At 43.3% G+C, this 12,092-nt stretch overlaps 1 protein-coding gene across 2 annotated transcripts in view; it reads right to left on the bottom strand.

The window, feature by feature from the left end:
- The window catches only part of LOC138265425 (uncharacterized), a 226,152-nt gene extending 215,672 nt beyond the window's left edge, over positions 1-10,480 (bottom strand). For both annotated transcript variants that reach the window (XM_069213123.1, XM_069213122.1), the window contains exons 1-3: positions 10,191-10,480; positions 5,311-5,424; positions 2,691-2,778 (exon numbers count right to left, since the gene is read on the bottom strand). In XM_069213123.1, coding sequence (XP_069069224.1) covers positions 2,691-2,778; positions 5,311-5,424; positions 10,191-10,445 — 457 coding nt within the window. In that variant the 5' untranslated portion in view covers positions 10,446-10,480. The remainder of the gene's footprint in view (positions 1-2,690; positions 2,779-5,310; positions 5,425-10,190) is intronic.
- Between the last annotated feature and the right edge of the window lie 1,612 nt (positions 10,481-12,092).

The raw sequence follows: 12,092 nt of genomic DNA, 5'->3' as shown, positions 1-12,092 counted from the left end.
TTCCTTAAAGGAACTACAGTCACAAACCACTGACACACACCAACCAAATGGTCCCCACACGCCCATTCACACTGTGATTTGATGTGGGTCTGTAACCCCATTTTTCAAACCGGAAAAACTTTTTCAAATCGCAAAATGGGCTTAATACAATAGAAAAGGGAATTTTGGGGGAATGTAAACCCTGTGATTTTGCAAACTGCAGGATTTGCACCTGCAAAATCTCTTAGTATGTCTTGTCCAAGCTCCCTTATTTGCAATAAATGTTGTGTGGCTTAGGTTCTCTGTAAATAGAGGATTTATTTTACATGTGGCTTCCATTTACAGAAAACTCACCCACAGGAGTGATCTTTCATAGAACTTTCTTTGAAGTCTCACCATCCAGAAACTTTGCTCCACTACATTTTCATGACTTTTTAATGCACATAGAAATATCCTCCCTTTTCTGCCGTTGGGTTTCTGGAAGGCTGTTACTCATGCCATTTTGAAATTTCAGCTGGACTAGAGTAAGTCGGTGTATTTGGACAATCCCAAACAAATGATGTCACAGCTGCTGATAGGGCAAAATGCTGCGACAAGACTTTTTTGAGCCTGAATAATACTGAATCTAATGCTCATTGACTTGTCAACCTGCACCGGCTCCCCATTCAAAAATGGGTCACCTTGAAGTGCATTCAAGTGCATGACTACATGTCATCACATCTTGAATGGTCATGGACTCGCCTTTTCACCATGTTTTACATTTTCAATGGCATCTCACCATTTTCAATTCTTTTCTGCTCTGTTACCTACTCTACCGTTGACCCTTAGACAACAGAGCAGCCCCCTTCAGTTTTGGAAATAGTTAAAGATGTGGCTATTTACAGCATCTGATCAAGCTCATCATATAACATCCCTTATGCTAGATTTCAGGGTACCGTTTGAGGCTGCAGAGCTCTGTAAGTGCTAAGTTCACTAATCCATTCTTTCACAGGCTGGCCATAACTGTCAAGTGGCACAATTGTACTGAAAAGCAATATTAGAGCTACGGTTAAAAGGCTGGACCTCTAGATAGTCACGTGGTGGAGTCTGGTTTGCCTTTTAGACTGTTAACTCCTTTTACTTCAAGACACACGTCACTTAGAAGACACAACCAGCAAAGCACTAGCTGTTCCTGCTTCAAGGAATTCCTTCCAGACCTCATCATCACACCATCCAATGGAGCAATATGCCATACACACTTCGAAGGAGGCAAAATATTTGCTTGCCATGCCAGCATCCCAGACACCCTAACCACCATGGAAGATGTAAAAATGGATCACACCCAGGCTCAAGGTCTACTGCATCACTTTTAGTGCTCTGAGCTCCAACACACCATTCCACCTAGGTCTTGCTTGGTATACATAACACCCACTGCTGCATCATCGCCCGCCTCAAGTCAAAAAACTATGATGGAGGAGACTAGATAACGAGCCTTCTTCTGTTATGCATCCCTATGATCTGGAATTCCATCTCAATATATATCTTACAAACTCTTTCAGTCCAAAGCTTATCTCCGCTGAGGTACAAGTGTTTACCATGCATGCATAGTTAGCATAAGAGACAAACTTTGCCTCAGAATAGTGCTTCAGTTTTGACCCATTTCCAGATCTTACGCATTTGTGGCAAAATCCTTTATATTTCCTTGAGCAGGACATCTTGGCAAAGGAAACGGAAATTCTAAAGCTGCATCCTCCCCTAATCCCCAGAAGGTGATGTGGAGGACATCCTTGGAAGTGCTAAAGGGGCAAGAGGGCAGTGGTAATTAGGAGCATGTCAGGGACAGTACTGACATTTGGTATGAGTGGGCATGATGCGGTGGGATCTGAGAAACACTTCTGTTTAGGAACTGGCCAGCTGATGATCTCCTTTGGTGGGTTTTGGGCTGGTGGGACACACTCTGTTGATTTTGGATACTGGCCCACTCACACTGCCAGGACTCCACACAGACTGTCAGGACTGCAGATTCTGTCTGGCAGCCCCAGAACTTCCAACGGGAGCTATCAGTGGGCATTGCCAACACGCAGCCGTCTCATCAGTTGCCATGAGTGATAGAAAACGATATTAAAATCATTTTTTTATGTGAGATGAGCCACACGATAAGCATATATACCCATAGTTTTAAAAATCATACCCAAAGTTACAAGCCCCGAGGCAACTTGGAAAAACGTAAACTCTACTTCTCACCCATAAATACATAGGTTAAATGCCCACATACATGACACATTACATCGAGTCTTACCAGACCTACCAAACGTAAGTCTCACTCTTACTTTTACCCTTGCTATACTCTAACATATATGGCAGGCAGATGCTTTACAGCTAGCTTGAGGTTTTACAAGCCTTATGCTGTACGTATACAATGGAATACGTACACAAAAACGTACATGACAAAGCCCGTGGAGGTGGGAAGCTTGTTGGATTGTGTGTTTGTTTCTCATCCACTCATTCATATCTGTGTAGGTGAGCACTTGCACATCTGGGATTCACTTTAAAAAATACAATTATTTTATTTGCTTCAAATATGAGAGTACCCTTTTTCTCTGACTGGAACAGACGAACGGTGAGTGATACCTTTAGGGTTGCTTGCATTCTGCAGCCATTTGTTCTTTTTAAACACAATATTGGTAGGTTACTATAATGCAAACATATCATTGGCATCAAGAGTTACCTACTTGGGGTAATGCTGCATTCCTGACTAATAACATTGCCGGGCTTCTCTGTGCTGCTGATGTGAACTTCAGCGTGGCATACGCCAATGGCCTAAAAATACACAAAAATATTTACAACACAGCAGTGATTTTCAAACAAGAGTTACAAATAGCTCTTTCTGGTTGATTGATTTATGTCTGACTTCCACAGAGTTCTGCAATGGAAGGTCTAAGACTATGAACACCACCGCAAACAATATTAACAAACAACATACTGAGCGTTTCCATTGGGTGATACAGATTAGAAGATAACAACTTCACATTGGAGCTCAATAATAAACACCAATCATACAAGATATTGGCAGTATTGCTGTCAAAACCCTTCGCAGTGGGTCATTGTGTTTATTTGTGGTTGATGATGAAAGGCATCGAACTAATGTTTACTCTGCAAGGACCAGGTTTTCTGATGGTAGGTGTAACACATGGTAAGAAGAAATTAAGGCCCTGATTTATACTTTTTGGTGCAAAACTGCACTAACGCAGTTTTGCACCAAAAGGTTTAGCACCAGCTTGCACCATTTCTGAGTACCAACCGGGCATGGAATGGTGCAAGCCGGTGCAGAGGGTAGGCTAGCATTAAAAAAATGACGTTAGCTTAGTGGGGCTGGCGGTATGGAAGAAGGGGGTTTTGCACCAAAAAATGACGTTAGGCAGGTTTGAGTTTAAAAATAATGACTCTAACCAGCCTAGCGTCATTTTCTGACGCAAAACCATCCATACCACATGACTCCTGTCTTAGTAAAGACAGGAGTCATGCCCACCAATCCAATGGTCAGCACAGGGGTACCTGTACCCCTGTACCCAGTGCCATGTAGGGGGGCCCATTTCAGGGGCCCGATGGCACTTCAAAAAAAATACTTCCCTGTCCTTACCTATACTTATCTAGGATGGGGTCCTCCGTCCTCTGCTGTCCCTCTGGTGTGGGTGGGGGTGTCCCTGGGGCCTGGGGAGGGCACCTCTGGGTTTATTCCATGTTGTTCCACCATGGAAATAGGCCCACACGTCCCCTAACGCCTGCTCTGACCCAGATGTTAAATAATGGTGCAAAGCAAGCTTTGCACCATTATTTGACCCTTCCTCCCCCCCCCCCTGGTGCGTGATTTTAGCACAGGGGATAAATATGGCTCTAAGGCCATAGAGTAATTTTTTGCACAGGAACGCCTACTTTGCATCTCATTGACGCAAAGTAGGTTTCTACATCCCAAAAATTACTTTAACTCCATAACTTTGGCACTAGAGGGGTCTAGCACCAAAGTATAACTATGGAGTTAGTTTTGCACTGAATTTGCGTTTTAAAAAAAGATGCAAATTTGGCGCAAAACAAGTATATATATGCCCCTAAATTATGTTTACATTTCCAAAAACCTTATTCATAGAATCATGATTTGTTATATATTCAACCACAACAGATTCTCTGCTATTGTATGTTTAAGAAAAGGGTGGGAAAATAAGCGTTCCTTTTGGAGGCGTAGAGAGCCAGCCATATGGAATGTTGGGAACACCCACAAAGTCGCAACTTTTTGATTATTTACAAACAATTCCAATGCATTGCCCCATCCTAATGTAACGTGTAAATTACTCCAAAAAGGTCGAGTAAGTGGGTGCGCAGAGTGAGAAAGAAATACTTACCTTACTATGGGAATAGAAGGTTAGACTCCTGTCCATGGCATCCTTTATCTTTTGTAGATATACTGGTGAATAGGTGACTGCATTTGGCTCCTGTGTTCCCCCTTTCTTTTCTGCTTCTTCTTTCTCTCTTCTTGTCTATTGTTGGCTTATGTTATATAGCTCTCGGTCTATATTTTAGATTGTATTTTTAATTTTATGTTAGTATATTGTTCAGCGGACCTGCTGGATGTCTGTAGCAGACTGATTCGTTTGGCTAATTTTTGGGGTAGCCTGCTCCAATTACTTGTTACATGATATGCTGATGCATCTATTGGTTTCAGGCTGCAGTTACTGTATATGTAAGAAATAAGCTTTGGCCACCCTATGGTGCTGGGCTGGTTCTGTTTGTTATAGAAAGTTCAATAAAAGAATACATTTAAAAAAAAAACTTACCTTACTAAGAAACGTGCTGTAGGAGTCGAAAACAAGCGGGAGGAGAGAGAGGGGGAGGTAATTTATACAGGGAAGGGAGGAGTGTTAAATAGAAATAGAAGTGTTCGCTTAGTTATTTATTAAATACCTGGGAGAGAAACTGCCTGGAGGAGGCGGGGCCACCTCATGTGCTAAGGACCGGGAAGGGGAGGAGGGGAGAATGGGTAATATCTTGAACATAGGTGCAATTACGCACAGCTTGCAATCCATCTCTTCTACTGCTCCCTAAAGGATATTTTTTCAGCCCAAACTGAGTATTTGGGTGAAACTACACAAATGATCAAAATGGCTTCCAACAGCCAATCTTATTGCCCTTTCCTATGCGAATGGTGTGTTGCGATAGTTCAAAGCCCACATGTTTAGCACTGATGGAGGCAAAGAAAAAATGCAACTATGTCATACTCTTGAAATATTTTCTTCTGCAAAGTAAACCGAGGTTTTTATACGGCGATTAAAAACTCCAATAGGTAAACCCCAAGCATACCGCTTCTGCACGAGGTTTGAGCTGGCAATCTTGCCACACGTGTCCGTCCTGAGCCGCACATGTGCTTTCAATGATCTCATATGTCACATGATAGTGTTCGCTGCCGTGCACGCCCTGGGGAGAGAAACAGGCCGATCAGAGTGTAATTTGGACACATCATAGCATAATGGCAAATCCCTTTAAAAAACTCAAACTTCATGCATTTGTTATTCTAAAATGACCAGTTGGTGGCGCTACATTCCATTTTCTTAGTAAACATTTTTATATAGCTCCATACTCCATCTACTCTAGCAGACAGTAAGTATGTAATTGATAAGTGGTATTACAATTAAAACAGCTTCTAGTACTCTCCCTAAGGTCTCCCTAGCGAATGTGTTGGTACAAATTGTCAGGTGGCTGTGAGGCTTCTTAAAATGAAAGCCACACTTTTTAGGGAGACCTTGGTGGTAAGAACTCTATCTGGGATTTTGTCAAACCGCATATTTACGGTAGGGATCATGTCCTGCCTGGTCCAGTTGAATCTGCTGAGAAGTTTTAAAACCCATGTTCCCATTCTTGATTACTTTTCAGGAACAGTATACAGATTAACAATGCAGCACATAAAGTCATAGGCTTATCTGCAAATTATGCGGCAGATAATGGATTATGTGGCAAATGCGTCAGATCCATAATTATGTAGAAAATGCTGCCGTCGTAGAATCGCATAATTTCAGTGGTCTTGGTTACCAGCGGCAGAGTTGGGATGTAAAAAGAGGCCCATGTGTGAACGTGTTGATGAGAAGAAGCATGATGTTTGTGAATCTGTGGGTGTCAGTCACTGAATGAGATAGGAACTCGTGTTTGGTGGCTTAATATTCAAGCGCATATTTGGGAAAAAGTTCAGTGCAGTTACCTAACAAAATTTGAACCCCCCCTACAAGACCCCCCCCCCCCCCCCCCGCCACCCAACCCCCGCCGTACCAGGAGGATCCCCCTCCGAAATCACTCAGGTGCTCTCACTGCAGGATCCTGAGCTGAGGGGGCCGACCCCTGAGGCTCGGACGGTGGGGTGGGAGGGGGGGTCACGCACTGCGGGGGCTTTGTTACTGGTTCAGTGGCAGGGTGCAGCTAAATAATAGCTCTACATACATACCAGTCAGTCAACATACTGCGGGTATTGTTCTCAGTCCGTCCCATCCCTGTTCCTAAACTGCAACAAGTGTCATGAGAAAGTGCGTATAACTTCTCAGTTCCCCTGGGCAATCACACCTGCATGCTCTGACACAGGACTCTCAACACTGAAATTAGTTTTACAGTGTGAGAGGGGGCGGTGCCTTGAAGAAGCGACCTTTGGAGAATGGGCAGGGCCTGATCAGACATCTAGAGTGTAGGGAACTAAGAAGAGGAGGCGGGCCCTAGAGCCCAGCGCTGCCCAGTGAGACTTTCCGCTCTCCACCAAAGCAGATTACAAATGCTTGTGATGCTGCCGCCCAGTGCTTAATTTGAGCCGGTGGTGTCTGGTGCGGGGCACTGGCACTTACATTTGAGGGCCAGCACTTATTTTCCTGCCTCAAGCATATACTGTGAGCAAAAGACATACATGGGAAAGACGGAGGAAGAGAAAAAGGAAAACATGTCACAAAAGGAGAAAGCAGAAAGCTGCAAGATTAATCTGAAGGGGCAAGGAGTGGCTGGAAATAGATGAAAGAGGCCCTTTGTGATAGGTTTTTCTCTTCCTCGGTCTTTTCCATATGTGTATTTTGCTCGCAGGAAATGCTTGAGGCATAAAAATAAGCGCCAGCCCTCAAAAATAAGTGCTGGTGTTCAGCACCGGGAACAACATGCACAAATTAAGCACTGAGAATAAGGTGCAGATGTACTAACATTCTTAAAAGGTGGTGATTTGTAATATTCTGCAGAACATCAAAGCGTGAAGGATACAAAATTGTGCAGCATCGTATTTACAAAGAGATGTGTAACAATGAGTCTACTGCAAAACATTCGTTTTTGTGTCTGCTAATCGTAGCACCATATCTCCAAGATGTGAAAGTGGTGTTTAGAATCAGATTTGGAAACAAGTGATCCCCTCCAACACAAATTTCCATGCACGGACAACTGTTCATGGTAAATCATGTAATGTATGCAATTTTACTGAAATAAAGGGGCATATTTAACAAAAGTGGCGCAGCACACTGTGCAGCGCCACTTTTCTTGCGCCCCTCTATCTCACCCTGGCAGCAGTTAGTGGACGAGCATCAGAATTTTTGACGATAGTAAAAAAATTTGATGCTAATCCTGCAAAGCTCATTGAGGCCCATTGCAATCAATAGTGTGCCTCCTTTTAACGCCTGCTCTGAGCAGGCATTGCAAGTGCAGAAAAACATGACGCAAATAAATCTTTTAGATTTCTTTGTGACATTTTTCGCCCCTTTTGCACACATTATGCCTGGCGCAGGCCACTTTGTAAATATGGCACAGGGATTTTTGCCTCATTGGGCCACATTAGCATAAAAAAAATGACGCAAAGGTGGCGCAAGGAATATGCCCCAACGTGTACTATTTGTTGGACTATCATGCTATTTTCCTTGTGCCCACTGTTTGCACCTCCACTAATTTGGTTCAGTTTTAGTGAATCTGGCTTTGTGTTGAATCCTAGGGGAATTTGCATTGTTCCTGTCCCATTATACTAATGTTCGCCAATTTAACAGGGATCAGATATTATGCAAAGCAAAGTTGTTTTTTGACGAGCCCTTCACTTTTCAGCCCAAAAAAATTAAATCCATGCTGCCATTGGTGGCACTTTGCATCGGGCAGTGTTGCTTGGCATCAGACAAGGGATAGTGCTAATGAATGGTACATTTACTCCTGCCTCCATCATATTTTATGGTGTGTGTGGGTATACTGCAAAACTCCAAAGGCCTGATTCACAAAGGTAAATTTACACTAGGTAGCAAGTAGGCTACTTTTCGGAATGCACAAACTACGTGTAGAGTTTTACAACTCTGCACTCCCTATATTTTTGTGTGCGGAGTTCTCCACACCCGGAGGATCCCCAGTCAGGGCAGAGAACTCTGCACACAAAAGTATAGGGAGTGAGGAGCCACAAACATACCACATAGTTTGTGATTTGCATTCATTTTGTGGTATGTTTTACTACAAAGTGAAGATTGTGGCTCAGGCCTTAAATTAGAGAGTACATATCATTAGTGCAGCCGGTGCCCATGGCTGAGGATCCACTGCCCCTCAATTATTCCTGTTACCCAACATCGGGCCCTTTTTTGGGGGCTTTCATTAGAGCCCATCACACCCTTGCTACGTAATGTCCTAACTGCACTTCCAATGTAGGCGTTTTCCTTAACCCAAATAATGCATTCCCTCCATTTATGTAGGACTTTAATTGCATTTGTATGGTCTCAAATATTTCAGGCTAGTCTCAAACTACAGCTAAACCTCTTTGACATTCTTGAGTCTGTTTGAATGCTATTTCCCATTTTGCATTTCTCATGCTTTCTGTGGAGGCATCAACCTTTGCTTCCTTGTGCAGCCTTCAAATTACTGTGTCACTCAAGAGAAAGCAAAACTCAGGAGTCCATTCACAAACTTCAGTTTGTAGTACTCTTATTATTACTACTATATTAGTATTCATACTACTAAATGTCTTTCACTTACCTACGCTGGAGGGCTCCTCCTCTCCTAACTTTTTATGTGCTTAGCTGTCCACCCTGAATGCACAGACCTCTGCACAAGTACGCCTGTGTTTTAGTAGTAAATGTGGAGGGCCTGTGGTAGTGGCTGGAAAATGTGGTATGCTTACTACAAAACGGGAGGGGTCAAGGGAAGAGCAGGGAGGCTTTTAGTGAGGATTAAAAAGGGGTTTAGGCAGAGACATGCACCTCGCCACAAAAGAGTAAGCCATATGCCAGTCACCCTAGCAGCCTAAAAGAACCCAGAATAGTCATAAATGTACTTCATCTCAGACCTGCAGTAAGTCCAGCACATACATGACCAGTCAGGGCACTGCAACACTGTCCCAAACAAAACCATGGCGGTAGGGATTTCAAACAGAGCCCTTGAGGAAATGAAGTTAAAGTAAATTAATTTATTTTGACTTTTCAAATATTTATATAGATATAATTTAATCTTACACACATGTGTGCAGACACACGCACCCATAATTACATTTTATTTTATTTTAAAGCATTTTAATAACCCTTTTTTAATTTAAATTAATGTAGATTTATTTTTTAAAATAAATGAATGTAAGCTAATTCTAGGCATAGCGTTTGGTAAATTTAATATATAATTAATAAATATAAACATTTTACTTTTGGTGGGTACTTTTGTCCATAGCTCTTTCGATAAAAGTTTAATTTAAATTAGTTAAATATACAATGCAAGGTTAAGTTAATACCGCTGGGGACTTTTTTATTTTGGTCTACATTTAAAAGAAATATGGACTAGAGCTTCAGTGTACAATAAGATTTATCATAAAAATATTTGCACTTTTTTCTTCAAAGCATAATAAACTTTTTTTTTTTTACTTTTTACGTTTTGCTGTACTTTACTATAGGGAGATCTCTGCCCCTGTGGTGGAGACATCCACCGCTGTGTGAAAAGTTATCAGTAGTAACTTTACACTTGTGTAAATTAGGCTCCACCCCAACCACTAAAAGTGTATTTACACATGTAGATTTTCTTGCAGTGGTTTAATATGAGTGCCAGGCTCCCTAACACAAGCGAGGAAATCGTCCCCCCTCTTTCCCCTGGAGTGGTTGGTAAAAGGCAGCCATATTTGGGCTGCAGTGATCCTCCTAAACCTCTATGCCCGGGTGTGTAATTGCATCTGCTACACTTACAATAGCTTCACTGCTCTTTCCTTAAAGCTAAAACTGAGCTCTTACTGTGGTGCCAGCTTCTGTGATCCTACGCAGGGCAAACTGGTTCCCTTCTTTTCTGCCCGCGTTGTACTTTTTCAGCGCCAGGTCCACTGCGTCAAATACTTTTGGGTCATTGCAGCTGGCATCATGGATGGGCTGGTGGTGGTCGGCTCCACTGGAGAAGACCTGAAAGCAGAGCAGGAGCAGTGCTGACCACTTCATGGCTGCTGAGGACCCCGGTTCCTGAAGGTGTGAACAGCAGAGCTCTGCACTGACCATGTACACTTGTATTTATACACAACGTCACCGGGGCGGACAAGGCTCAGACCTTCTGTTTGCCGAGTTTCAGCAGTCCAGGTAATGCAAGGTAATGGAAACACATTTTACAAACATCACTAAAAAACCAAAGGTTATTAGCCGGTCTGTTGACATAGCAGGAGTTGAGTAACAGGCGCAACAACTGAGGGGCCCTGGATGAGGACGGTGCAGCCCACAGGGCCTGGGATCGGTCGAGAGAACACAGATTTGATCATCCTATTTTGCATGCTTCAACTTGGACGATCTCGTCCAGGTTAAGTAGGTATCTTCCTACGGGACCTGGGAAGCTGAATGCAAAGGCAATAGCAGATGAGTGAGTATGGGGAGGGTTCAGGAACTGGCAGAAGAGATCGTAATATTGTGAAACAATTTTGTAGGACTTTTGCCTATAAAATGTAACGCACACACCTTAAATGACAAATAAATGCAAGGTAAAGTAATCTGTGGGAGTGCACCCTATTTTCGTTATGAAAGCTCAGTTGGTCAATGCAATTGCTGCAGATGCTCTTGTGTAGTTTCACCACTGTGGAGCGCGCCTTGCTTCGTTGACAGTGATAGTGTTACCAAGGCTCTGCAGAAGGGGGTAAGGCAGGACTTGAAGCCACCGCAGTGGGGGTCCCCAACAGTTTAAAGGGCCCCCAAACATTCTGGGGACGCCATTCAGCCCTAGGCACATGTATATCTGTGAGATATGGGAGACTCCGGGGCCCCTCATCACATTCTGCAGGGGAGCCTCATCATTTTGCGTGATGTCACTGCCCTGCCCATAGGTGTGGATCAGTGCTTAATTTGTGCTGGTTGTTTCCGGTGCTGAGCACCGGCACTTATTTGTGAGGGCCGGGGCTTATTCTTATGCCTCAAGCATTTGTTGCGAGCAAAAGGCACAGATGTGAAGGACGGAAGAAGGAAAAACTAAAAAGCATCATAAAGGGAGAAAGCAGAAAGTTGCAGGATGAGTTGAAATCAGGGGGGCCGTAAATGAATTGAAGAGGTCTGAGATGGCTTAAGGGTTACGCTGCCTCAGTATTGAGTGCTGGCAGATTTAATCATAGCAGCCTCTTGTTTAAGAGAGGGGCTTTGAGCACCGGCACCTCTTAATTTACAAATTAAGCGGATGCAAGGGTAGGGCGGGCTATGAGAGCCCTAGGAGCCGAGCTGGAGTGCTTCTAGCTTTCTCTTCATTACTAGGCGGGCCAAAATGCAGTATACAGCTCTGAGAATTGCTGTAAATTCTTATTAATAAAAATATTTGTTCGACTTCCTGCTTTGTGTGTGTCAGTGTTAATTGAGCAGTATAGTTCATATACTCTCATCATATGATAACATCCCTTGTCCTAAGTAAACAGCGTGATTTTTAGATCTCCAGGGGCACGTCATTCAGCATTTATCTACTTTTGATGACAGTGCAAATGTCTCTGACCTGTTGGGGCTTTAAAACGTCCTGGGTGCCGTTGGCCGCGCGGGTCTCTAGTACAAAATGGCAGCACTGCCAGCCCTGATGTGCCAGAAATGAATAAAAAAACAGCCTTTTGTCAACATCCATGATTTGGCAAAGTAAGCACACAATGATGAAACAGTGACAGGTTTTCGCTGCAGCCTACAGTCCTG

The sequence above is a fragment of the Pleurodeles waltl genome, chromosome 11, assembly GCF_031143425.1.
Source record: "Pleurodeles waltl isolate 20211129_DDA chromosome 11, aPleWal1.hap1.20221129, whole genome shotgun sequence".
In the NCBI taxonomy this organism is placed as follows: Eukaryota; Metazoa; Chordata; class Amphibia; order Caudata; family Salamandridae; genus Pleurodeles; species Pleurodeles waltl.
This window is presented reverse-complemented; position numbering and strand designations above follow the sequence as displayed.